The sequence below is a fragment of the Sus scrofa genome, chromosome 13, assembly GCF_000003025.6.
Source record: "Sus scrofa isolate TJ Tabasco breed Duroc chromosome 13, Sscrofa11.1, whole genome shotgun sequence".
NCBI lineage: Eukaryota > Metazoa > Chordata > Mammalia > Artiodactyla > Suidae > Sus > Sus scrofa.
The window spans coordinates 192,311,793-192,339,514 of record NC_010455.5 but is presented as its reverse complement, the minus strand read 5'-3'; the positions used below and the strand labels follow the sequence as shown (position 1 = coordinate 192,339,514).

The following is a 27,722-nucleotide window of genomic DNA, read 5'->3' as shown; positions in this document are numbered from 1 at the left end:
ACCACTGAGCCAAGACGGGAACTCCCTTAAATAGCTGTTTTAAAGTTGCACTTAAAAATGTCATTTCAGTTTATTTGTTGAACTTAAAGGATACCCAGTTTTATTAATGATTAAAAATTTTTTTCATTGCACTATTAGCTTTATTTGGTTAAGCCCCCTTTTTGAAATTTGCAGGTGGTTTGGTTCTTGAGAAGAAAATAAATGTTATCTTTTGTTGACACACTTTTGAAGATATGGTTTTTTTTCACAGTTCTTCAAGTTTTTATTCTAGTAAGCCTATATTTTGGCTGCTTGTTTTTAGTTTTTCACTTAAGAATTTTAATTTTAAAAATCCTCTTTTTGTATGATCACTTTTCCATGCCTTTGTTTTGCTATTTCTGACTTGCATATTTTCTTTTTCATGAAAAGTAAGCCACAGTTATTTATTATTTCTTAGGCTCTCAACAGAAAGAACAAAAACCAGCGTTTCAGAATGCTCAGCAATAATATCTGCATTTTTTGAATGCTTACGTTTTATAATGCAACAAAACTTAGGTGAGGAAGAGATAGAAGACATGCTCGTCAATGATCAGGTGCGTGTATGTAAAAATTATCAGTGCCTTTGCACACTAACTAAAGAATCAAGCTCCCTGTATCTTGTTGCCGTTTTTATTAATTAACCTTGTAAAGATTTCATTTTTATGATTAGCAGATTAAGTAATGTATGTTTCTGACCAGAGAAATAAAAATTTCTATACTGTCAGTTACTAGCGAAATACTATAATGCCTCAGGACTAGTCAGCCTCTGGATGTACAAACTCTGTTTTAGAGAGCTGTAATGCAAAACAATTTAGAAGACACGATTTTAGTCTTTTGTATTTTATTTTAAATAATAATCGTCTGTTGTTTCTAAAACATGCATTGAACTTATTCTTTTGTGAACAATTGTGCTTGGCTTTAGAACCTGTGATGAGAGCTGATGCTGGAATATGGTTCTATGTAAATTACATAATCCTAGTTAACTTCAGATCTCAGCTAGATAACTTCTCTTATCTTTATAATTAAGAGAAAGCATTCTGAATTCTGTTCATCCTATATGTCTTTCATACTGGTTTAGAAGAAAGAAAGAAGCTTGGATAAGTTCAGGAAGATGCAAAGAAAACTATCACTTTTTGATGACCAGTAATCTTGATCAGTTATATTATAGAAAAGGAGTAATTCAGGGGGGATACAGTGGAATCATTAGGCTCTTTGAATGATATGAAAATGATTTTCAAGTTCAAGTTAACTCTATTCAGAATTTTAAGAAAAAATTCCTGTTTTTCAGTTATTAAATATAAAAATGTATAATGTTTTACAACTACCTGGTTTAAATTTTATTTCTTTTGAAAACAGAATTGGTATGTTTCTACCTTCTCTTTCAGTTGATTCCTTTTATTGATGAAGTTCTCAAAGACCCAAGATTACAGGATGGGCAGCTGTTTAACCATTTGGCAGACACTTTAAGTTCATGGGAAGCCAAAGCAGATTTGGAAAAAGATGATAAAATAGCTCACAATTTGGAGAAAGTGCTACTGAATTTCTGGGAAAGATTGTCAGAAATCTGTGTTGAGAAAATCAGTGAGCCAGAAGCCAATGTTAAGTCAGTTTTGGGTATTTCTAACCTATTACAGATCCTTCAAAAGCCAAAGAGCTCCTTGAAGTTAAATAGAAAAAAAGTTGGAAAGGTTAGATTTGCTGATGAGATGCCCGAAAGTAATAAAGAAAATGAAAAATGTGTCTCCTCAGAAGGAGAGAATAGTGAAGGCTCTGAATTAATGGCTGAACCTTCTCTAACTCAGAATTGCTCGGACCTCATATCTCCGCTAAGGAAAAAACCTTTGGAAGACTTAGTCTGTAAACTAGCAGAGATGAGTATTAATTATGTCAATGAACAAAAGTCAGAGCAACATCTAAGGTTTCTTTCCACTCTGCTCAACTCCTTTTCTTCAAGCCAAGTATTTAAAGTGCTACTAGGAGATGAAAAACAGAATATTGTTAAATCCAAACCTCTTGAAATAGCCAGACTTGCACAAAAAAATCCCGCAGTACAGTTTTTATACCAGAAAATAATAGGTTGGCTAAATGAAGATCAAAGGAAGGATGCCGGTTTCTTGGTGGACATTTTGTACAGTGCCCTCCGTTGCTGTGATAGCGATTTGGAAAGAAAAGCTGTCTTGGATGATCTCATTGAGGTACTATTTTAAATACTAATGTTTTATTTTTTAATTTTTTAATTTTTTTGTCTTTTTGCCTTTTCTTGCGCCACTCCCGCGGCATATGGAGGTTCCCAGGCTAGGGGTCGAATCGGAGCTGTAGCCGCCAGCCTACGCCACAGCCACAGCGACTCGGGATCCGAGCCTCATCTGCAACCTACACCACAGCTCACGGCAACGCTGGATCCTTAACCCACTGAGCAAGGGCAGGGGCCGAACCCGCAACCTCATGGTTCCTAATTGGATTCGTTAACCACTGCACCACAACGGGAACTCCGACAAGCAATATATTCTGGATTGTGATTGGGGAGTGTGTGAGACTTCTGGGTAGATGTTCGATAAGGCTGAGTGTTTTGTTTTTGTTTTTGTTTTTCTTTTAAGGGCTGCACCTTCGGCATATGGAGGTTCCCAGGCTAGGGGTCGAATTGGAGCTGTAGCTGCCAGCCTACGTCACAGCCACAGTAACACAGGATCCGAGTCATGACTTCGACCTACACCACAGCTCATGGCAAGGCCGGATCCTTAACCAACTGAGCAAGGCCAGGGATGCTAGTCAGATTCATTAAGCGCTGCGCCATGACGGGAACTCCTAAGGCTGAGTGTTTTAAGATGACAAAAACTTGCTAATAAAAGTTTTAAGTTCTTTTAGTCCAGAAGTTGGACTCACTAAAAGTAGGGCTTACTGAAAAACGTAGTTTTGGAATGGTTCCATGGTCAATTCATTTACTTGTAAACAGTTTTATTATTTACTTAGAGGAGATTCTCTTTTCCTCTTTCAGGTGGATCTGAAATGGAATTCTATTCTTCAGGTCATTGAAAAGGTATTTTAGGGAATCTTTCTCTTTTATATATTAATAGGTATAGAAAAATTGAAACCACTGCTTATTCATGTACTAGTATGTGATCAGGTGTCTGTGTTAGAGAACTTCCTTATTATTGAATTTTCTTCCCTTAATTTGAGGAAACATGATGTTCACCTTTCTATAGTATTTTTCTAGTTAGGAATATCGGGGAGCAATGAACAGGTTCTGGAAAATCCAGTGCTTCTTCTTTAGTAGGTAATAAAGGAAGAGTTAAACATTTTATCTTTTATCATAGTTTATCTTTTAAACTAAGGCTGTATGTTTCTAATCTTATCCTACTTATTTCTTCTTCTGTAGAAATGGATTAAGTGGTTCTAGCTTTTACTAGAACACATCAGGAAATTAAGTTTCTTTTACCTTGGAATACTATAAAAACTTGAAAGTCTTCCTACCTTTGTTTAATAACCATGTGACTAATTAGGAAAATTGGTGATGAGAATAATGAAAAAAAATCAAGGGACATAATTTAGAAAATTTAAAAAATGACTTTAAATATTCTTTCCTAATGAGGATGTAAATGATGTAACACTTCTGTGAAATGTTGTTATGACTAGCTACCTAAAATTATTCCCTTTTTTAATGCATTTAAAATTTTACATAGATAATCCTTTAATTTACAAGTTCCTTTTTTTCTATATTTTAAAATTATGGTAAAAAATGCATAACATAAAATTTACCGTCTTAGCTATGTCTAGGTGTTCAGTTCAGTAGTTTTAAGTACATTCACATATTGTGCACCCAGTCTTTGGAATTTATTCATCTTGCAAATTTGAAACTCTAAACCCATTATACAGTAACTCTCCATTTCTCTCAATAGTTTATTTTTACAAAATAGAGTATTAATTTACTATTTTTCAATGAGAAATACAATGTATCAGGCACAGCATCTATATTACATTGTGCACTACCTTCTCTCCCTATAGGCAGGCTATATGAAAAGCCAAACTATGAGAAAGCTGCTGATAAGTGAAAGTAGTTCATAATTTGAGAAGAGAAGATTGAGGAGTTTCTGCTGTGGTACAGTGGATTAAGAGTCCAACTGCAGCAGCTTGAGTCACTGCGGAGATGAGGGTTCAATCCCTGGTCCAGTACAGTGGCAGCATGTGGCATACAATGTAGCTGCTGCTCAGATTCAACCCCTGGTCCTGGAACTTCCATATGCTGAGGGTGCGGCCATAAAATTAAAAAAAAAAATAAAAATTAAAAAAAAAAAATTGCAGCATGTGGCATACAATGCAGCTGCTGCTCAGATTCAACCCCTGGTCCTGGAACTTCCATATGCTGAGGGTGCAGCATAAAATAAAAAAAAATAACTAAAATAAAAATAAAAAAAATTTTTTTAAAAAAGAGAGGAGATTGATATATCCATTTCCAGCTTAGAATGTACCAGCCAGGTAGTTCAGATATATCTGTTTAGAGAACTCCTCTTCCTGGGCAATGTTGGAAGTTCATAATTTGCCTCCTATACTTCCATGACTGGCTAATCTCTCCATCCCCTTAAACTGGTCAGATTCTTTCTGTGGGGATGTTAAAACTTTGAGCATTTGGACTTCATGTCTTGCCAACCTGAGAGATATTTTATTTAGAAGTTTATTTTCTGGATTCTGTAAGATTCTATAAAGTAGATTGGTTTTATTTGGTTAACTATCTCAGGAAAGCCAATATTATAGCCATCTGAATTCTGATTTTTCTTGTTTTTATGCAACATCATACTTTATGAGCAGAGTTCTAAAGTCAGCTTCTTTGAAAACAAACCTGATTTTTGTAACCAGGAAAGGACCTTAGAGATTTTCTAAGTTAATCTTCATTTTTCAAATTTAGAAGCAGGCCAAGGTTAGTTAAGAGATTTGTCCATGGCCTTAAAGCCAGAATAGTGGTAAAACTTGGGCTAAAATAAACGTTCTAGTTGCCTACAATTTTTTAAATAAAGAGAAAAACAGGTTCTCAGGCACTATCCAATCCGCACTTGGATTTTTTTTTTTTCCAGATTGCTTTGAAATGAATCAAGTTGCAAATTCCTTTCTTCTCAGCATTTAAATCAGAAGCTCTGGGAACATGGATCACCATGCTTTTGGGGGTGGACTTACAGTTTTTCTCCTTGCTTCCCCGCCCTATGAAAATAAACCAGCTGCTGTCAGATATCTGGCCCCAGTAACTGTTTTAGAGAATTTGGGGAAATAAGTCCCATTGTTCATATTGAAGTAATTTACCACTATTGGATATTGTTCCTTAATTTTAGCAAAATTAATGAACAAAAACTTAATATTTGTAGAGCATTTTTAAATCTGTCTTTAAAGTTCACCCAGTCCTTACTCACTGAACACATCTGCAGTGTTGATAGCAGGTGTCAAAGAAGTTTTAACACAGTCTGCTGTCAAGGAACTTAAAATCTCATTGGAAACAAGGCATACACAGATGAAACACTATAAATAATAATACAATCCAGTAAGTGCTCTAGAAATTCAGAGAAAAGCAATGATGAGTATGGGCTGGCATGGATGGGGGAAACTTCATAAAGCAGGTAGGATTTGTACTGATTCTCAAGTAATGGATGTGATTTTGATAAATAAAGAAGAGGGAATGTTTCTGGTTGGGAAGATAGCATGAACAAAGCGTGGAAATGTATGTAAGCAAGGCTTAATAGGGATTAGGGAAGATACCAGCCTTCTCAGAACTTGAGGAGGAGGAGTGGGGGATAATGTTGGGACCATGATAGTGAAGGGAGATAATATGGTACAGGTAATATTTGGGACAGTTACACTTTTTTGATCTTCTAATCTTTGTTTTAATTCTATGGTTTTAGGCATGTTCTAGTGCAGATAAACATGCGTTAGTAACTTCTTGGCTAAAAGGAGATATCCTTGGAGAGAAATTGGTAACCTTGGCAGATCATCTTTGTAATAAGGACTTGGAACCCACGGTATCCTCTGAACCTTGCTTCTCAGAAAGATGGACTCTCTTAAGCTTGGTATTATCCCAACATGTTAAAAATGGTAGGTAAAAATATGTTCTTGTTTTTAAGTAGGGAGGGAGCGACTTCTTCACCTTTTGTGGGGATTCTTTGCTCCTCAGTGTGCATAGTATTAGCTGAGAACAACTAGACTTAGTTCATTCAAATATCTTACTTTTGTAAGCACTGTAAATGTTTATAAATCTTTGTAACATGAACTGGAAGATATTTAATACTATATTAGCATTATATTTTAATGGGTTTTGAATTTAGCTGCTGACTTTGATTTTGTCAAACTTTGCTTTTTCATTTAAAACTGCTTTTTTGTATGAGGGCTTTTTATGCCTGAGAGAACAGACTAATTTGTTAATGTGATTTTCTTTTGTCCAATACATAAACACTTTTTTTTTTTTTTAAACGTGTGGGGAGACCACGATGGAATGTTAACCCACCGTGAAATATTAAGTGTTTAAAAAAATATTTTTAAATATTTTTTGAAAAAAAGGAAATGCATTGTTAATATTTTTTATATTTTGTCTGTTTGAATTTTTTTCTCTAGATTACTTGATTGGAGAAGTATATGTTGAAAGAATTATTGTTAAACTTCATGAAACTTTATCCAAAGCAAAGAAATTGTCAGAAGCTGAAAATAATGACTCATCAGTGTCTTTTATCTGTGATGTGGCCTATAACTATTTCAGCTCAGCAAAAGGATGCTTGCTAATGTCATCCTCTGAAGATTTATTATTAACTCTCTTTCAGTTATGTGCTGAGAGCAAAGAAAAAACACATTTGCCAGGTAATAGCCTACTGCTCAAATGTTTTGTTGGGAATCTCCGGCTCTGACCTTCATAGTGTAAGTGCCCAGGCTTTATTAATTGAATCATAATGTATTTGAAAGTTGAAAGCATTTTGAGTAAAGGGCTACAAATTTTAAACTCTTTCAGCTTTAGAAACCAAGTTAAAAATGTATGTGGACATTATGTCCAAAGTTCTTGTCTGATATCAAGGAAACAGTTTTGGAAGGAGCCATGATAGATGAATTAGAATCTTAACCCCTTCAATAGCTCTGGCAAGTTGCTTCCTTTCTTTTTTCTTTTTCTTTTTTTTGGGGGAGGGGGGCTTTTTAGGGCCACACCTGCAGCACTGGAGGTTCCCAGGCTAGACGTTGAATCGGAGATACAGCTCCCAGCCTACGCCACAGCAACATGGGATCCGAGCCACATTTGCAATCTGCACCGCAACTCATGGTAATGCCAGATCCTTAACCCGCTGAGCAAGGCCAGGGATTGAACCTGTGACCTCTTGGGATACTAGTCAGATGCATTTTGGCTTAGCCACGATAGGAACTCTGAGTTGCTTCCTTTCTTGATATATATTCATTTCCATATTCATAAAAGGGGAAATTAGTATCTCCTTTTATAGTTAAAACTTTCAATCCTGGTGTATATTAAGATGAAATTGAGATTGCCTTTTTAAGGACTATATTCCTGTTTTATGTATTAATTCAGACTTATTTATGAAAGGAGTATAAAAAAAAATACTATCAATGGAGAGCCCTTCTGCCCAACTCTTTCTTTAATACTAACTTCATTGTTTGAAAAAGGATAATATTTTTCATATCTCCAAAGGGATAACACTCATAAATAAATTCAGAGCAGAAAAAGAGCTAACTTAAAAAAATCTTACCATTTTATTTTATTTTATTATTATTACTGTTTTTTTCTCTTTTTAGGGCCATACCCGTGGCATATGGAGGTCCCATGCTAGGGATCGAATCAGAGCTGTAGCTGTCGGCCTACAACACAGCCACAGCCATGCTGGATCCGAGCCATAGCCACGCTGGATCCCTGGCCTCACTCAGTGGGTTAAGGATCCGGCATTGCCGTGAGCTGTGGTGTAGGTTGCAGATGCTGCTTTGATCTTTGTGGCTGTGGCTATGGCATAGGCTGGCAGCTGCAGCTTGGATTGGACCCCCAAGCCTGGAAACTTGCATATGCCACAGGTGTGGCCCTGAAAAGCAAAAATAAATGAATAGATAAATAAAATTGTTATAGTTGTATGGCGTGAGATAGCTTGCATTATTGCATGTTTATGATATAGCTATTTTGATTTGACAACTGAATAGTAATTTTATGTTTTGTTAATGGTACCTTAAAAATCTCAGATCTGTAGTGTGTTCTTTCACACATTTTGTGCTGATTATAGTAACTTCAGAGAGATTACAAATTAGTGTTGACATCTTGATTTTAGACTTTCTTATCTGTAAACTGAAAAATACTTGGCTCTCTGGTGTGAATTTATTGGTCCATCAAACTGGCGACACATACAAACAGAGTACCTTCTTACGTTTATCTGCTCAGTGGCTGAAGAACCAAGTTCAATCTTCATCTTTGGATATCACAAGGTAACCTTTTTTGTGTGCTCAGCTGCAGAGTTGTCCTTAAATAATATTCTGCGATTATTTTGAGTACTGAAAAATGACTTATGTAAGAAATCTACAGGACTCTAAAAGGAGGTCCAAACAGATTTCTTTCCAAAAGGGATTTGTTTTAATGATCATCCATTTAAACTCAGTTAATTGAAGAATGATTTGTTTTAGCGTATCTGCGTGACTTCTGATTTATGGTCGGTGATGTGATGGTGATGCTATCTACTGTGTCTTAGGCCACTGGGGATTATAACCATAAGCCTCTCATGGCCACCACAGACAATGGTTGTTCTTCACTGTTTTATTTAGGGGGAGGGGGTCTGGTAGCCACTGCTGTAAGGGGTTAAATTGTAAATGTATTTCACATCTCATATGTAAATCCACATATAAAAATGAAAATGAAGAGAATGCATCCCCTGCTACTGGGGTTGGGTTAAATCTTTTTCTGATCATTATGTTCTTTTCACGGAATAAAGTAGCTATATTTCAGAAATATCTGATCTGAAATAGGTCATGTCCCCTTCCTCTGAAATAGAAGCAGCAGTCAATTTCAAATTAGAAATGTTGGATTACGACTAGGAACCATGAGGTTGCAGGTTCGATCCCTGGCCTTGCTGAGTGGGTTAAGGATCCGCCGAGAGCTGTGGTGTAGGTTGCAGATGTAGCTCGAATCCTGAGCTGCTGTGGCTGTGGCATAGGCTGGCAGCTAGCTTCAGCTCCGATTAGACCCCTAGTCTGGGAACCTCCATATGCCGCGGGAGCGGCCCTAGAAAAGGCAAAAAGAAAAAAAAAAGAAATGTTGGATTAAATCCCCTTTTTGATTGTGTGTATATTGGAGGGGGGAAGGTACAAATTTGCTTTATTTTTATTTGTCTTTTTGTTCAGGTAAGCAGTTAACTGCCATAGTGTATTTAATGTGAAACAGGGCCTTCATATTGGTCATAGCATTAACTACAGCAGTTAAGTTCTTTGCATTTTTCCCAGTCTTCAGGTCCTCTTGTCTGCTGTTGATGATTTGCTCAATGCGCTTTTAGAGAGTGAAGATACTTATCTTCTCAGAGTTTATATTGGAAGTGTAATGCCAGACAACAGTGAATGGGAAAAGATGAGGCAGTCTCTCCCTATGCAGGTATGTTTGAGATTGTAGAGTGCTTATTTTATTCCAAGTTTGGATTTCATCCACGCTTAAATATTTTAATTTTATTCTGGGGGAAAGAAAAGTAAATGAAATGAATATCTTACTTTGCCTTTCTGCCTTTAAATGCTCATATATTGGATGTTTGCTCTTTGCACGTCAGCAGTTGAACTTGGCAGTCGCCATGGTATAAGGTGCATAAGACTTACTTCTGCCTTGAAGGAGTCCCAATGTCGATGATTTCCTTTGTAGAAACCTAACTTCTAGGCCTCTGTGATTTTACTAATAACCTAGCAATAGCTTCATTTTTGAAGTTAACATTTTGAAGATATTCTAATAATGTATTTTTGTTCCCTGTTTTAATTGCATAGGTAGAAAATAATTTAAACTATTGAATGGTTTTGTGTATAATTAATGTGTTTTTTACAGTGGTTGCATCGACCTCTTTTAGAAGGAAGACTGAGTTTGAATTATGAGTGTTTCAAAACTGATTTTGAAGAACAAAATACAAAGAAACTTCCCAGCCATTTGTGTACTTCAGCGTTATTAAGCAAAATGATATTAGTTGCACTGAAAAAGGAAATAGTTCTAGAGAATAATGAGCTTGAGAAAATAAGTAAGTATATGTGAGCATTCAGGAATGTACATGTAATGTTGGATTAATTATAATGAAATTTCGAAGTAATTTTGATTGTACTACAATTTATTTATTTAAATTTTTTAAATTTAAATTTAAATTTTTGGCGGCACTTGCAGCATGTGGAAATTCCCAGGCCAGGGATTGAATCCATGCCATAACAGTGACCCAGGCCACAGCAATGGCAACAATGGATCCTTAACCTGCTGAGCTCCAGGAAACTCCCTATGTATATATGTATTTATTATATATTTTTGGCCTCAGCCACAGCACATGGAAGTTCCTGGGTCAGGGACTGAATCAGAGCTGCAGTTGCAGCCTACACCACAGCTGGGGCAACGCCAGATCCTTAACACACTGTGCCGGGCCGGGGATCTAGCCCATGCCATCACAGAGACGATACTAGATCCTTAACCTGCTGTGGTAGGTTGAGGAACTTCTTTATTTATTGTTGGGTTTTCTTTTTTAGTTTTTTAATTAAAGTGTAGTTGATTTACAATGTTCTGTCAATTTCTGTTGTACAGCAAAGCGACCCAGTTTTATATATATATATATGTGTGTATATATATATATATACATATATATATATACATATACATCTTTTTCTCATATTATCTTCTATCATGTTCTGTCACAAGTGATTGGATATTTTTCTGTATTATACAGCAGTACCTCATTGCTTATCTATTGTAAAAGTAATGGTTTGCATCTGCTAAACCCAAACTCCCAATCCATCCCACTCCTTCCACCCCTTCCTTGGCAACCGTAAATGTTTTCCATGTGTGTGAGTCCATTTCTATTCTGTAGATAGGTTCATTTGTGCCATATTTTAGATTCTACATATAAGTGATAACATGGTATTTGTCTTTCTGACTTATTTCACTTAGTATGATGATCTCTAGGTCATCCATGTTGCCACAAATGGCATTATTTTGTTCTTTCTCATGGCTGAGTAATATTCCATTGTATATATGTGCACATCTTCTTTATCTGTCAGTGGACATTTAAGATGCTTCCATGTTTTGGGTATTGTAAATAGTGCTGCTATGAACACAGGGGTGCATGTATCTTTTTGAATTATAGTTTTGTCTGGGTATAGGCCCAAGAGTGGATTGCTGAATCATGTGGTAGTTCTATATTATTTTTTTGAGTAACATCCGCATTATTTTCCATAGTGGCTGCTCCAGTTTACATTCCCACCAATAATGTAGGAAGGTTCCCTTTTCTTCACATTCTCTTCATCATTTGTTATTTGTAGACTTTTTAATGATGACCATTATGACCTGGTGTGTGGTGGTACCTCATTGTAATTTTGATTTCCATTTTTCTAAGAATTAGCAATGATAAGCATCTTTTCATGTGCCTCTTGGCCATCTTTTGAGATATGTCTATTTAGGTCTTCTGACTTTTTTTTTTTTTTTATTGAATTGTATGAGCTGTTTGTATGTTTTGGAAATTAAGCCCCTGTTGGTTGCATCACTTGCAAATATTTTCTCCCATTCTGTAGGTTATTTTTTCATTTTCCTTATGGTTTCCTTTGCTGTGCAAAAGCTTATAAGTTTGATTAGGTCCTATTTGTTTTTGTTTTTGTTTTTGTTTTAGGGCCACACCTGCAGCATATGGAAGTTCCCAGGTTAGAGGTCAAATTGGAGCTGCAGCTGGAGCCTACGCCACAGCCACAGCAATGCGGGATCTGAGCCAAGTCTGTGACCTGGAGCACAGCTTACAGCAACGCCAGACCCTTAACCCACTGAGGAAGGCCAGGGATCAAACCCATGTCCTCATGGTTACTAGTCAGGTTCGTTTAGTGCTTAGCCATAGTGGGAACTCCTGTTTTTATTTCTGTTGCCTTAGGAGACTGACCTAAGAGAGTATTGGTACAGTTTATGTCAAGGAATGTTTTGCCTTATGATCTCTTCTAGGAGTTTTGTGGTGTCATGTCTTATATTTAAGTCTTCAAGTCATTTTGAGTTTATTTTTGTGCATGTTGAGCATATGTTCTAACTTCATTGAATTACATGCGGCTGTCCAATTTTCCCAGCACCACTTGCTGAAGAGACTGTCTTTTCCCCATTGTGTGTTCTTGCCTTCTTTGTCAAAGATTAATTGACCATAGATGTGTGGGTTTATTTCTGGTCTCTGTGTCCTTTTCCATTGATACATATGTCTGTTTTTGTACCAATACAATACTATTTTGATTGCTATAGCTTTGTGGTATATGAAGTCTGGGAGGGCAGTGTCTCCAGCTTTGTTGTTCTTCCTCTGGATTACTTTGGCAATTCTAGGTCTTTTGTGGTTCCATGTAAATTTTAGGATTATTTGTTCTAGTTACTTGAAAATGTCATTGGTAATTTGACAGAGATCACATTTCATCTGTAGATTGCTTAGGGTAAGATCATACTGCAGTTTAAATCTTTAAAAAAAATCGGGAACCTTTAGCTCCTTTTCATTATTTTAGTGATGAGAAACTTGAGGGCACTTAAGAGACGAATGTTAAATTGCACTCGAGTGAAGTATACTAAAATCTTGCTATGATCTTGTTAGCAGTAGAGCAGATCAGTTACTTAAACTGGCATGACGTCAATGTCAAGCAGATCCTGTGACATATAACCCTAAAGAAACCAGTTAAGTTAGTCTTCTGTTTCATCAGGGAATCTGAATTTTTTTTTTTTTTTTTTTTTTTGGTTTTTTTTTCGCCTTTTCTAGGGCCACAGCCACGGCATATGGAGGTTCCCAGTCTAGGGGTCTAATTGGAGCTGTAACTGCCAGCCTATACCAGAGCCACAGCAACACAGGATCTGAGCCTTGTCTGTGACCTACACTGCAGCTCATGGCAATGCCGGATCCTTAACCCACTGAGCGAGGCCAGGGATTGAACCCAAAACCTCATGGTTCCCAGTCGGATTCGTTAACCACTGAGCCACAACGGGAACTCCGGGGATTCTGAATTTTTGGTTAATTTTTGAATCATTCTCCCATTGTGTGGGCCTGTCATTTTCTCCTATCAAGTGGAGTTTCAAGGCCTGAGTTTGAAGACGATTAAGAAGCTTCCTGTGGTAACGATGCAGACACGTAGGAAGGAGTGTGGCCTGTGTAGAATGGTATGAAAGGTGGAGGACCTGCGTGATTCCTGTGTCCGTCTTGATTGTGAGCTCTCAACTGAGTATAGTTACTTGCAGAGGAGATTATGTGGTCTGTAAAAGAAAGCTGGAACACCTATTAGGGTGAGCCAGCTGCACTTGTAGTTGAGATCAAGGAGACTAGCCTGCAGTGCCGTTTACTCATAGAGTGAATCTGTCCAAAAACAGAACTGGAAATTAGAGTAATAAATTTTGTAGCAATTTATTTTTATTCATTGCGTTACAAATTACAAACTAACAACATTACTATATTTGATATTTAATCTTCTCATGCACTCTATCAGTTAGATATTATTGTTTTTCTTATCTGTAGAAGCAACGCCGGATGGTTATGCTGTGAGCCACACGGAGAGTCCTGTTTTCCTTATCTGGAGCTTGCAAGGGATGGAATTAGATTTTGAACCAGGTTACAAGTCTTACGACTCCAAAATTTATACCTTGCTGTATAAAAGAGAGTTCTAATTATGTATTAAAAATCTGTGATATGCCAGATTTTGTGAAACTTTTGTCATTTAATTCTCGCAGTATCCTGTGAGGTAGATTTGTAGGATCCTAGCTGATATGTGTACAGCTCATTTGAATCCAGACTAGTCTGTTCTGAGCCCCATGCCATGTTTGCTATAGCACTCTGTCTCCCATTTCTTAACACAGTAGCTCGAACTCCTCAGGTCTTGGATCACATAGTTGTTTATCCTGGATGCAACTTCATATCGTTTGGAGCAAAAATAGTACAAAGATTCTGTCAGTGTGTCTGGTAACTGAGGTCCCTATCACATTCTTAACTCATCAGAAAAGGGATCAAGTAAGGTTTGTGCCGGATATCCTCTATTTTCATTATCGTTGAACATCAGTTCATAGATATTTTGAAATTAGCGAGCACAGCAATGTTAAAAATGGGGCAGAGAAGTGAAAACAGTTGAAAGGTCTGTTCACAAAGTGCATTTGACAGTGTGTTGTCCATTCTCTTAGTTGCAGAACTGCTCTATTCATTGCAGTGGTATGAAGAATTAGACAATCCACCTATTTTTCTAACTGGATTTTGTGAAATGCTTCAAAAAATGAACATTACATATGATAACTTATGTGGACTTGGTAATACTTCTGGCCTTTTACAGCTGTTATTTAACAGGTAAGAATATCACTTTCCAATTTTTTACAACTGTTTTGCTAGTTTATGGCTCTGTGTCTATAAAACGTAAACAGGCTTCATGCTAATCTTTGAATGAGAGGGTTGATCTAGATTGATCCCAATTCTTTTTTAATTTTTAAAATTTTTTTGTCTTTTGTCTTTTTAGGGGCACACCCGCGGCATGTGGAGGTTCCTAGGCTAGGGGTTTAATGGGAGATGTTGCTGCTGGCCTACGCCAGAGCCACAGCAATGTCAGATCCGAGCCGCATGTGTGACCTACACCACAGCTCACAGATCCTTAACCCACTGAGTGAGGCCAGGGATTGAACCCACAACCTCATGGCTCCTAGTCAGATTCATTTCCACTTTGCCAAGACAGGAACTCTTATGTATTTATTTATTTATTTTTTTGGTCAATTCTTAAGGATAAATACTTTGTGGATACTAAGTACTCAGTTTACTCCTCTGGGGAGGTATTTGGAGTTTGCCTGTGTTACTAAATCCTTAAATACCAAGGGACAGATGACAAAGAAGGAAACTGAACCCTGTAGAAATTGTTTTCATTTGTCATATATGGCCCATCCTTCCACTATTCTTTCTCCCTTTTTCCTTGCATGTCTTTGCAGATGTGTCTTAATATCATAACCACAAAACTCTCTTTGATGAGGAACTAGGTATGAAAACAGAGTTGTAAAGATTACAGCAGTTAGATGTTTAGCTTGTTGAAAGTACTGTGTTGGGTTCTCCTCATTAATAATTTTTCTTTGGCCTATAGTATTTTTCATTTGCTTTGCAGTATCAGAGGCCCCAGGTGAACAGGTCTTCCTCTCCAATCCTATTCCACATACTAGACACTCAAACTTTCCTCAGCAGATACTAATACATTAATACCTCCTTGGTTCCTCACCTTCAACGGCCCTAGGTGTCGTCCGGGATATACCCCCTCACCTTTGGTCCTAAAGCCTAATCTTTAAGGTCCTCTCCCTTGTTGGGACTTGAGGGGCTTTGGGATTTCCTTGGGGTGAGAACTTAGAACCAGTGGTAAAGGAGTGTCAGAAGCCTATGTTCCCATTCCTTTTGGTAACAGCCGTTGTTTAGGTGCAAGAGTCTGAATTCTTATCCTCACAAGGTGTTTTATTTTGTTCTGTAAAAGGAATCTAGGTGTAAACAGTGTTTAAAAATCTTAAGAATCTTAAGTACACTTTCCAAACAGATTCTTTTTTTTTCCATTTTTAGATCCAGGGAAAATGGCACCCTTTGGTCTCTTATTATTGCTAAGTTGATCCTTTCCCGAAGTGTTTCATCTGATGAAGTAAAACGGCACTATAGGAGAAAAGAAGGGTATTCTCATTTAAAATATTTTTACTTTGAAATTTATTATGATTGGTCACTTTGGCAGCCCCAAACTAACATTCTCTAAGGAATCAAGAAAACAAGGTTAGGAAATCTGAGGAAATTAAATTAAAGAAAATGAGATTTAGAGAGTATAAAACAATTGCATTTATTTTAGGTTGAGGACACAGTGCTTTTTTAAATAAGCATTTTAATCTTAAAACATTTGTTGTGGAATTGTATGCTTGCTTTAAACAATTTGCATTTCATAAACTTACTCTCTTTTCCCCAGAGATCTCTCTGGAATCTATTTTTTTCCTCCTCACTAACATGCTTCTTCCATTATTTGCTATATGGAAGTGGCAGGAAATGTTATTTAATCTTCTCCTAAATAGGGATCATCCGATTGAAATATACTCTAAAAATGCAATAAATGTGGTTTGTTGGGGTTTTGTGTTTTGTTTTGTTTTGACTACGCCTGTGGCATGTGGAAATGCCCACTACAGGGATTGAACCCTCACTGCAGCACTGACCTGAGACACTGCAGTGACAATGCCGGATCCTTAACCCACTGTGCCACAAGGGAACGTCCATGAAAGTTTAGTTTTTTTGTTTTGTTTTGTTTTGTTTGTCTTTTTTAGGGCCTCACCTGTGGCATATGGAGGTTCCCAGGCTAGGGATCCAGTCAGAGCTGTAGCCGCCAGCCTACACCACAGCCACAGCGACACGGGATCCGAGCCATGTCTGTGACCTACATCACAGTTCACAGTAACGCTGGATCCTTAACCCACTGAGCAAGGCCAGGGATCAAACCCGAATCCTCATGGATATTAGTCAGGTTCGTTGACTGCTGAGCCACGGTGGGAACTCCAGAAAGTTTAGTTTTTGATACAAGTACTCTTTCAAATAGTGGGAGGAGTCGATGGTAAATGATGTTAGGAAAATTGGATGTGTTTGAAAAAAATTGTGAGATCTACTCCATTGCATTACATGTAAAAGCAAAGTCCAGATGAAAAGTAAATGAAAAGAACAGATCTGTAAAAGTATTAGGGGAAAATAAGAGACTCTGTATAATCTTTGCATGAGAGAGATCTTAAGCAAAGCACAAAACCCAGAGTCCATTAAAGAAAAGATAGATAATCTTATTTTATAAAAACAAAAACCTTGGTGCCCATCGACAGATGAATAAGTAAACAAAAATGTGGTATATACATACAATATTATTCTGCCTTAAAAATGAAGGAAATTTTGGTATGCTAGAAAAGAGATGAATTTTGAGGACATTATGCTAAGTGAAGTAAACCAGTCACAAAAAGATAAATACTGTACGATTCCACTTATATGAGATACCTAGCATAGTCAAATTCATTGAGACAGAAAGTAAATCGTCAAGGGTGAGGGCAGGAAGATGGCCCGTTGTTATGTAATGGGTAGAGTTTCAATTTTGTGAAATGAGAAAGTTCTGGAGATTGGTGGCACCACAATGTGAATGAAGTTAAAACTACTGAACTATACACTTAAAAATGGTAACTGTAGGAGTTTCCACTGTGGCCCAGTGAGTTAATGATCATTTCTGAAAGCGTGGGGTCCATCCCTAGCCTGGCACAGTGGGTTAAAGATCTGGTATTGCTGCCGCCATGGCGTAGGTCACAGCTATGGCTAGGATTCACTTCCTAGCCTGGGAACTTCCATATGCTGCAGGGGCTGCCAAAAAAGAAAGGAAAAAAAAGAAAAAGAAGAAAAAGGTAATATAATAAATTTTATATGATGTATGTTATACTGCAATTTAAAAAGAAAAAAACTTTTTTCATTTTTAAAAATTTTGTTGAAATATAATTGATTTACAGTGTTGTGTTGAAAATTTCTGTATGATAAAAATACATTAAGCAAAAGGTAAAGGGCAGATGGCAAAATGGAAGAAAATATTTGTAAATTAATAAGTAATATCCATAATATGTACATAGCTTCTGTTAGTAAAACTATTCAAATTGAAGAATGTACCTAGGACTTGAACAAATAATTCATAGATGAAATAGTCATATAAGGAGATTTCATTTGTGAAGTGTGAAATATGAAAGGATTTGCCTTATTAATGATGACAGAAATATAAATTAAAAGTAGAAAATTGTATCTACCATATTGCCAGGAATTTAAAAATTGATTAACAGTACAGCAAAACAATCAAATTTGTACATTTTCGATGAAAGTGTAAATTGGCTATACTTTTTTGAAAAGCAGTTTGAGATTATCAAAATATAATACATTCAAATCCTTTGATTTTTTGCAGTTCTGATTCCAGGAATCTAGCCTAAAGAGATATTTGCATGTATGCAGACTAGTCTCTGCTCAAGGACATTTATTACAGAATTATTTGTAAGAGGAAAAATTGGGGCGGGGGGACTAAATGGTCGCTAATAGAGAAATAGTTAAATGATGATAATATGGAATATTTTTGGTTTTGCTTTCAATTTGGTTATGCAGCTTTAATATAGAAAGACTACTTCACACCGATATTCTGATGTAAAGCGATGTACAGAGTATGTAAGTGGCAAATAATACAAAACTTAGGTAAATAAAACCCAACTATACGTACATGCACATATAGGGGGCTATCGGTTCATACAAAGGACATGCGACTGGTGCTCTTTAATTTGAATCAGTTGACTCTTCTGATCCATCGTCAGACGCATTATTCATTGTGCATTTTTCATCGTGCGGCTGGCCTCCTGAATCACTTGACTCTTAAACAGAGGGTAATCATGTATTGTTTGTATAATTTTAAAAAATCATACATGGGGGAAGTTATGTATGCTTATTTTACAAATTAGGAACATTAAAAAGAGAAAGAAACAGCAAAAAATTATCTGCAGTCTCATGATTCAGAATTAGCAAGTGTCAATCTCTTTTTATTGCTTTTATTTTTTTTCTATGTAGTTATTTAGTGGAAATATTAGTCGTGTTGAATAGTATGAGTAAAAGTAATTTTCTGAAATAACTGAATATTTAAGATAAGTATTCTTACCTTTTTTTTTCTTTAAACAGTTTTTTCCCACTAACAGAAGGTAATATGCATACCATTCAGAGTCTCTGTCCATTTTTGCCAAAAGAAGACAAGAAAGAATTCATTGCTCAATGTATACCTGCCCTTTTGGCTTGGACCAAGGAAGATGTTTGCAGTATTAATGGTTAGTTGCTTGGTAATAAATATTTCATTAATTTAATTGTTATTTGAGATGAAATAGGTGCTTCTTAGTGTCGAAGTCCAATTGAGCAGAGATGAATTATAGCTGATTTTTTTTCTTAATTTGTACCTATTGCTACGTAATAAGTAGACTCAATAGAATGAGTGTCATTGGAGAGTAGCTATTATCATTTTGTAGTACAGAAATGCTACAGTGTTGTGGGGTTTTTTTGGGGCGGGGGGGCATGCCTCTGGTACGCAGAAGTTCCTGGGCCAGGGATCCAACCTGCACCACAGCAGTGATCCAAGCCACAGCAATGATAGCACCAGGTCCTTAATTTGCTAAGCCACCAGGGAACTTTTTTTTTTTTTTTTTTCCGAGGAATGCTACAGCCTTGAGGAAAGTTTTACAACCACAGTTATCCTCTAACCATCTTCTCTCTATATAGCTTTTTTAACTATGCATCATTTCTCCCTCATCAACCAGTGATTGAACAAAGACAGAAGAGGGAATGGCTTTTGTTATATTTTAAACTTTTTGGACATTCTGTACCCTTTTAGTTCATTTGTTTATTAATTTAACAGGCATTTATTGAGCCCTGGCTAGTGGCAGTTCCTTTTGTAGAGAAAACAGGTAGAAAGTTACAAGATAACTGATGTAGCAAAAAAGATGTCATGTGTGTTAAAGTGGCAGAAAAGGAGTTTTCCACTTTGCTTTGAGATATCAGTGGCGATTTCGCAAAGAGAAATAGTTCAACTGAGTGATGAAGGGTAGTTTTCCATGTGGACATAGTTGGGGAAGGGCATTCCAGGTACATTAGAAACATAGCAGAGTGCAGATTGTTCATTTCGGTTGGCATTTAAGGTAGAAAGTTGGGACAAAGGGTGTTAGGGTGCTCAAGAATGTTGATTTTGAAAAATAGTAGGAAACAGATATAAAGGCCTAGTTTTGGAGGTTAAGGAGTTTGAGCTTTAAGCTGTTGGAGGTAGGGAGCTATTGGCTCAAATTAGGTGGGAGAGTAGTAAGATTGTCACATCTCTATTAGAAATATTACTTTGACAACTGTGTGAAGGGTAAATGTGAGAGAAGAGAGATGGGGGGTAGAAACCAGATAGGGAGCTGGTGGAAGAATCATAATGAAAGATAGGGAGCTCGAATCGGGGCACAGGTGAAAGAAAGGAGATGGAAATGGAAGAGGTAGGAAATAGAATTGATGAGGCTCTGTGATTATATTTCTGGAATGGGTAGATGAAAGTACCATCAGGCCCTGCAGAAACCCTTTAGGAGACTTGAGGGTTGAGAGGACGATGGGGAAGGAGTATACAGGGAGCTGATGTTAAGTTTTAGACAGATTAGATTGAGATTAGGTGGATATGGAATAACTCTTCAAATGGAGATTGTCAATAAGCAATAGGCTATTGGCTAGGTGGAAATACTGCTTTCAAAGTCCATGTCATGTAGTTTGCTGTCTAATCTATAAATGAGGAGTTTATTTAGGGAGAGTGAAGAGTGTAAAAAATATCAAGGGAACACCAGCTCATAGATTTAAGGGGGTATGTGGGTGGAGGGACACCTGAGAATAAGCACTGAAGAGAAAGAAAAGAGAAGCAAAGGAGAGTTGGGTTAATATTCATCACCTGTTAAATGCCACAGGTCAGTTAAAATACTGAAAAGTATCCATTAGCTTTGGCATTGTTGGAATGAACAGTGGTGAGAAAGTGGGGGCAGTTAGTCTGTTCTAAGTGTTTGGTGGAAGGGGATGTATAAAGAGGTGAAAGCTGGAGGCGAACACAAGGCCAAAGGGGGGTATAGGTTATGGGGGAGAAGAGGAATAGAAAATAGAGATGGAATAATTGCAGCAATTCCCACTTAGAAGATGATGGGGTGCATGTAGCATGGGATCGAGAGCAATTAGAAGAGGAATTCTCTTACGGTGCTGTGAATTAAAGATCTGTTGTGCCACTGGAGAGGCTCAGGTGGCTACTGTGGCATGGGCTTGATCCCTAGTGTGGGAACTTCCACATGCTGTGGGTGCAGCCAAAAAAAAAAAAAGAGCAGTTAGAAGAAATCAACCATGTGTAGGTAGAGGCAAGATAAGGAGACAGTATAGGCTGGGTACAGATGGAGTTCCCGTCATGGATCAGCAGATTTGATCCCTGGCTTTGCCCAGTGTGTTAAAAATCTGGCGTTGCCTTGAGATGTGGTGTAGGTTGCTTGGATCCCAGGTTGCTTGGCTGTGGCGTATGCTGGCAGCTGCAGCTCCGATTTGTCCCCTAGCCTGGGAACTTCCATATGCCATGGGTGCGGCCCTAAAATGAAAAAGGAAAAAAAGTTATCAACCATGTGTAGGTAGACACAGGATAAGGAGAAGTTGTATGTTGGGTATAGATGTGGATATAAAGGTTGTTGGGAACTTCATGTCCTCAAGTCTCTTTGGTCACTTAGTAAGTGGGAACTAGATTGTAGATTTTAAGAAGAAAGTAGTGAAAGTTTGAAATCGTGGAAGAAGAATATGTCCATAAACAAACATAATAAAAAATAATTGCTTTGATAACATGAAGGGCAGCCAATGTCAAAAATAAATTTTATGTGGCATAAACTTTACTGTTGATTTTACTTTACATCATTAAACTATGGGATTTGGTTGGGATTTGCAGTCCTGGAACAGCAGGGATGCAGTTGAACTGACTGCATGGAAGAGAGGGTTACCCCGTGGGAGTGCAGGTGATTCCTCCAGCATAGGTTGTAACTGGAGGAGGAGGGTGTTGAGCGAAGGGGCAGGAGACAGGGCTGCAGTTCACACAACAGCGTGCTGCTCACAGAGACCAGAAGTACCCAGCCATATAGAGGCCACCAGGAAGAGGAGGACATTTTGGGAATTTGACAATCAATTTTGCTCTTCTAGCCAAAGTGATGAAAGAAAATGAACTAACAAATATAGTTTAGTTATCAGAAAATCAATTGTTTCTGATTAAACTTGGGCCTCTTTTATTTATTCCTTAATCTTCAGGAAGATTAAGTAGAAAAAAAATTCTTCCTCTACATTATTATTTTTTAAATTTTTATTTATTTTTGCTTTCTTCCTTGGTTCCCTTTTGCCTACCCGATAAAAAAATCTAAGTCCTGGAGTTCCCGTCGTGGCGCAGTGGTTAACGAATCCGACTAGGAACCATGAGGTTGCGGGTTAGGTCCTGCCCTTGCTCAGTGGGTTAACGATCTGGCGTTGCCGTGAGCTGTGGTGTAGGTTGCAGATGCGGCTCGGATCCCGCGTTGCTGTGGCTCTGGCGTAGGCCGTGGCTAAGTCTGATTCAAGCTGAATATAGGAAAAAAACAACAAAAAAAAAAAAAAAAAAAAAAAAAAAAAACCTATAGTTTGGCTGATAAGACACTTTTAATTATAATTGCATCTGATTTCCCTATTTTTACCTCTTTTGCTTCCTCCTGGGACCCTGGCCATGCTAAATTCTCATGAATTTTGAACATTCTATACTTTCTTATACCTTTGTGCCTTCACACTCCTTGAAGTATCCTTTTTCTACTCTTGCAGACTTTTATTTATCTTTTGATAAATACCAGTTAGAACATCAGCTTTGGGAAGCCTTTTCTGACTCAGTCTAGATTCCTGTCCTGGACTCTCAGTTTTGTCCATATTGTATTCTAATTTGTTTTTAAGTCTGCCAGTAGCGCTAGATGAGTTCCTTCGGGGACAGAATCTTACTCAGCTTTCTCTCCCTGGCATCTAGCGGTGCTTGTATTCACTCATTTATTCTTGATTTAGTCAGTCAAAATCAACATCTGTAACTCAGACATTGTGCTAGGCGGGCATACTTTCTAATTGAGATAATAACTAAACAAACATTAGTGTTATAAAGGCAATGAACAAGTTATATTAGAGAAGTGAGGAGGGGCATATTTTTTATACTTGGGAATTTCAGAGAGGAGGCAGAGTGGAAGGAATTTCAGAGCTGAGAGCTGAAGCATAAGGGGGGACAGGGATTCCGAAGAGGAGGGAATCCACATAGTAGATGCTTATTGAATGAATTTTGAAACAGTATGTTCTATTTTATTTAACTTTGCACTCTAGTTAGGGTTTTGTTTGTTTTTTGAGAGGTGAACATGCTTAATGAGTCCTATGCTTAAGACAAAAAAACAGCACAGGTTAGTTTAATGCACAGTATCTTTCACTCCCCTCCCCCACCTCCACCCCCACACTTTCTTTTCTGTGCTGTCCTGAGTGCTGCATCCATGTGAGAAAGGGTCCGTGCCCTGTGGAGCTTAGAAGCTTATTTGTCGACTCTTTCATATAAGCCCTAATTTTTAGAGTCCTTAACCTGGACTTTTTTTTTTTTCTTTTTTTGGCCGCCCCTGGGGCATATGGAAGTCCCTGGACCAGGGATCAAACCTGTGATGCCACAGAGACGACACCATATCCTTAACCCACTGTGCCACAGCAGGAACTCCAGCCCAGACACTTTTGAAGTTTTTAACCTATGTCAGAGTAGATTTTCTTTTTTATAGTAGAGTATGATTAAACAATTTTTTTTAATTAAAAATTTTTCTTTAGGAGGTTTTGGACATCTTGCCATTTTCAATTCGTGTCTGCAAACTAAAAGCATAGATGATGGAGAACTATTACATGGTATATTAAAAATTCTGATAACCTGGAAGAAAGACCATGAGGATATTTTTCTTTTCAGTTGGTAGGTAATCTTTTTATACTATATTTTCCTCTCTCTCTATGATATGGACTCAGATTATATATCTTAAGGTCACAATTTCGTAGAATAATAGGATAGTGGACATTTAAGTCAGTCTATTATAACTATATAAGATTTACGTTTTTCTAGTTGAATGTGTATATAATTTTTCAATATTTTGTTTTGTTTTTGTCTTTATCTCAGTAATCTGTCAGAAGTAAGCCCAGAGATACTGGGTGTAAATATAGAAATAATCCGATTCCTATCCCTGTTTCTGAAATACTGCTCATCTCCTTTGGCAGAGAGTGAATGGGACTTTATCATGTGCTCCATGTTGGCTTGGTTGGAGGTAAATTAACCTGATGTGTCATCACCCTTGTTGGGTCTTTATGTGTATCTGTGTACCAGAACTCTTTACTAATCTTCTTTAAGTTGTGATTGCAGTTAGCTCCTTTGCAAACATTTAAACACTTTATAGATATATTCTTCACCAGCTACTACTTGACAGATGAGTAAAATGATTGTAGTTTGCTATCTGCCAGTAACCAATCTGCTGACTGCTTTTCTTTTTTATTTAAAAAAATTTTTTTTAATGATTTTTATTTTTTCCATTATAGTTGGTATGCAGTGTTCTGTCAATTTCTACTGTACAGGAAGTGACCCAGTCTCATATATGTATATGTATATATATTCTTTTTCTCACATTATCCTCCATCATGTTCCATCATAAGTGACTTGATATAGTTCTCTGTGCTATACAGCAGGATCTCATTGCTTATCCACTCCAAATGCAATAGTTTGCATTTCTGTCTGCTTTTAAAATGTTCTCTCCATTAGCTCATTTTAATGTAATATTTGCAGCATAGCCCTTTCAGGTTTTATCTTTTCATGACAAGCTTTTTTGGTCTTTTTGCTTCTAATTAAATTATTCTTAAAATGTACTGTTTCAGTTTTGCCAGAGCAGGGTATTAAAGAATAAGCAAATTCAGAGGCAATTAGTGTTCTTTTTATGATCCAGAGCAACTAGATATGTAATTCTTGTGGGCTCTGATGCAACAAGTCGGAGTTGAATTGGTCTGAATCTCTGCTTTACCTGCTATTAGCTGTGTGGCTTAGGGTATTAAACTTTACCTAGTCGTACCTCAGTTTCCTTATTTTAAAATAACTTAATAGGAGTTTCCATGTGGTGCATGGATCCTTAGTGAAGGATCCATGTTGTCTTTGCAGTGCCTCAGGTCTCTGCTGAGGCACAAGTTGGATCCCCAGCTAGTGTAGTGGGTTAAAGATTCAGAATTGCCAAAGCTGTGGCCTAGGTTGCAGCTGCGGCTCAGATTTGATCCCTGGCCCAGGAACTTCCATATGCCACAGGTGCAGCCAAAAACATTAATAAAATAACTTAATAATACCCACTGGTGGGACTCCTGAGAAAATTATAAATGTGTTGTTAATGTATGTAACTTGTTAAATGGCAATTGATAATTATTTCCTTTCATGGTTTTAGAAATAAAAAACATTTCAGAATAAATGAGTTGATTCTAATATTTAATTTTGAAAAAAACGTTCTTTTGATGTACAATATATACATGTTTCCTGAGACTATCCATTTCAACTGCCTCTTATTTTTACATTTAGAGAAGCGAAAGGGACTTTTTATTGCCTTGATTTGTAGTATTCTAGAAGCAGTCTGCTTACTTACTTGATTTTTGTTTCTTCAGACAACAAATGAGAATCAGGCATTGTATTCGGTTCCACTTGTGCAACTGTTTGCCTGTGTCAGCTGTGATTTGGCCTGTGAACTCAGCGCTTTTTTTGATTCCACAACACCGGATACCACTGGCAGTCTTCCTGTAAATCTAATCAGTGAATGGAAAGAATTTTTTTCTCAAGGCATCCACAGTTTGCTTTTACCTCTTTTGGTGACTTTTACAGGCAAGTAAAAAAAGGAATAATAGGAGATGACCTGTTGGGAAGTTCCTGTTGTGGCTCAGTGGGTTAAGAATCTGACACAGTGTCCATGAGGAAGCAGATGTGATCCCTGGCCTGGCTCAGTGGGTTAAGGATCTGGTGTTGCTGGTGAGCTGTGATGTAGGTCACAGATGCAGCTCGGATCTGGCGTTGCTATGCTGTGGCATAGGCCGGAAGCTGTAGCTCCAAGTCAACCCTAGCCTGGGAACTTCCATATGCCTCAAGTGCGGCCCTAAAAAGCAAAAAAGAATGAAAGAAAGAAAAAGAAGATGGCTTGCTATAAAACTAAAAAAAAATAAAAGCCAGAAAAAATCCTTTGGCTGTTTAGGTCATACAGTACAAAATAGTAAAAAAGATCCAGAGAGAAAGCTTGGCACCTCAGAAGCATCATATATGCTTCTGCTTTATGGATAAGAATTGAAAAATGAAGACTATTGACTATTAAAATTAAAGAAGACTATTAAAAATTAAAATAAAAATTAAAATAATAATTCAGAGAACATGAATAGATTATTTTAACTCAAACCTGTTTTCCTTTAAGGGTGAGAAAATGGAAGTCATTACACAGTTGAGATTATCTAAAATCTCTATTCAGTTCATGTTTCTAGTTGGGACTGCTTTAACTTTTGTCAAATTTTTATTTCATTTTCTTAAATAACATTTGGTTGTCTATGAATCAGTCAAGCTGTATTAACTCATTTAGCTTTGGGGTATGAATATTTCTTTCCTTTTTGTCCTCAGATGAAAGCAAAGATACATCTGAAACATCGTTTCAGAATGCGATGCTGAAGCCCATGTGTGAAACATTAACCTATATCCCAAAGGATCAACTGCTGAGTCAAAAGCTCCCTGCGAGATTGATTGCTGGCCAAAAAACAAACTTGCCAGAGTATCTCCAGAATTTGTTAAATACATTAGCCCCATTACTCCTTTACAGAGCTCGGCCTGTGCAAATTGCTGTTTATCATATGCTATACAAGTAAGAATTCTTTCAATCAAATCAGTGTTGTGGTGGTCTAAAGAAATGGAATATGTATTTAGTTTTAATTCTTAGTCGTTAAAAAAAGTCAAAGTAAAAGCAGCAACAATGAAGTAAACTTGACTGTGCCTTTCAGTAACAGGGATGCCGTGTTTTTGATCTTTTAGGTCACTGTTCTCCACACAAAGTTTACATTTAGATAGTCCTGGCCATAAGGGGTTATTTCAGAAAAAACTCAGTAAAAAGATATACTCATTGCCAAATAAGTATTGGTCTTTCTTCTTTTAAGCATGATCTGACAACAAACAGTTTAAATTGTAGCTTAAAATAATATTCTAACTTCCAGATTGATGCCTGAATTCCCACAGTATGATCAGGATAATCTAAAATCATACGGAGATGAAGAAGAAGAACCAGCCTTGTAAGTTTTTTTAAATACAAATCTTCCTTGATTTATGATGGGGTTGCATCCTGATAAAGCCATCGTAACTTGAAGATAGTGTTGAGTCAGAAATGCATTTGATATGCCTAACCTCTTGAACATCAGCCTCGCTTAGCTACTTAAGTGTGCTTCTGAACATTTACATTAGCCTGCACTGGGCACAGTCATCTAACATGACAGAGTGTTGAGTATCTCATTTAGTTTATTGGGTACTGTACTGAAAGTGAAAAGCAGAACGGTTGTTTGGGTACAGAACAGTTGCTTACCCTTGTGACCACATGGCTGACTGAGAGCTGCAGTTTGCCACCACTGCTCAGCATCATGAGAGTATCATACTGCAAATCACCAGCCTGGGGAAAGATCAGAATTCATAGCATGGTTTCTACTGAATGCTTATCACTTTCACACTATAGTGAAGTTGAAAAATTGTAGGTCAAACCATCATAAATTGAAGACAATTTGTTGTTTGTTTTATTAAATTCCTATCTCTGTGGAGTCACCAGTTCGATCCCTGGCCTGGCACAGAGGGTTAAGGATCTGATGTTGCCGCAGCTGTAGTGTAGGTCACAGCTCCAGCTTGGATTCATCCCTGGCCCGGGAACTTCT

General features: G+C 37.3%; 1 protein-coding gene across 1 annotated transcript in view; it reads left to right on the top strand.

Moving 5' to 3' along the window:
• LTN1 (listerin E3 ubiquitin protein ligase 1) overlaps nt 1–27,722 on the top strand; it is a 62,999-nt gene that overhangs the window by 19,248 nt on the left and 16,029 nt on the right. The window contains exons 9-24 of the mRNA XM_013982552.2: nt 437–572; nt 1,404–2,213; nt 3,014–3,055; nt 5,901–6,090; nt 6,607–6,846; nt 8,301–8,454; nt 9,463–9,607; nt 10,043–10,229; nt 14,360–14,519; nt 15,756–15,860; nt 18,894–19,036; nt 23,598–23,733; nt 23,935–24,079; nt 25,446–25,659; nt 26,437–26,674; nt 27,021–27,095. Of these exons, the coding sequence (XP_013838006.1) occupies nt 437–572; nt 1,404–2,213; nt 3,014–3,055; nt 5,901–6,090; nt 6,607–6,846; nt 8,301–8,454; nt 9,463–9,607; nt 10,043–10,229; nt 14,360–14,519; nt 15,756–15,860; nt 18,894–19,036; nt 23,598–23,733; nt 23,935–24,079; nt 25,446–25,659; nt 26,437–26,674; nt 27,021–27,095 (3,120 nt within the window). The remainder of the gene's footprint in view (nt 1–436; nt 573–1,403; nt 2,214–3,013; nt 3,056–5,900; nt 6,091–6,606; nt 6,847–8,300; nt 8,455–9,462; nt 9,608–10,042; nt 10,230–14,359; nt 14,520–15,755; nt 15,861–18,893; nt 19,037–23,597; nt 23,734–23,934; nt 24,080–25,445; nt 25,660–26,436; nt 26,675–27,020; nt 27,096–27,722) is intronic.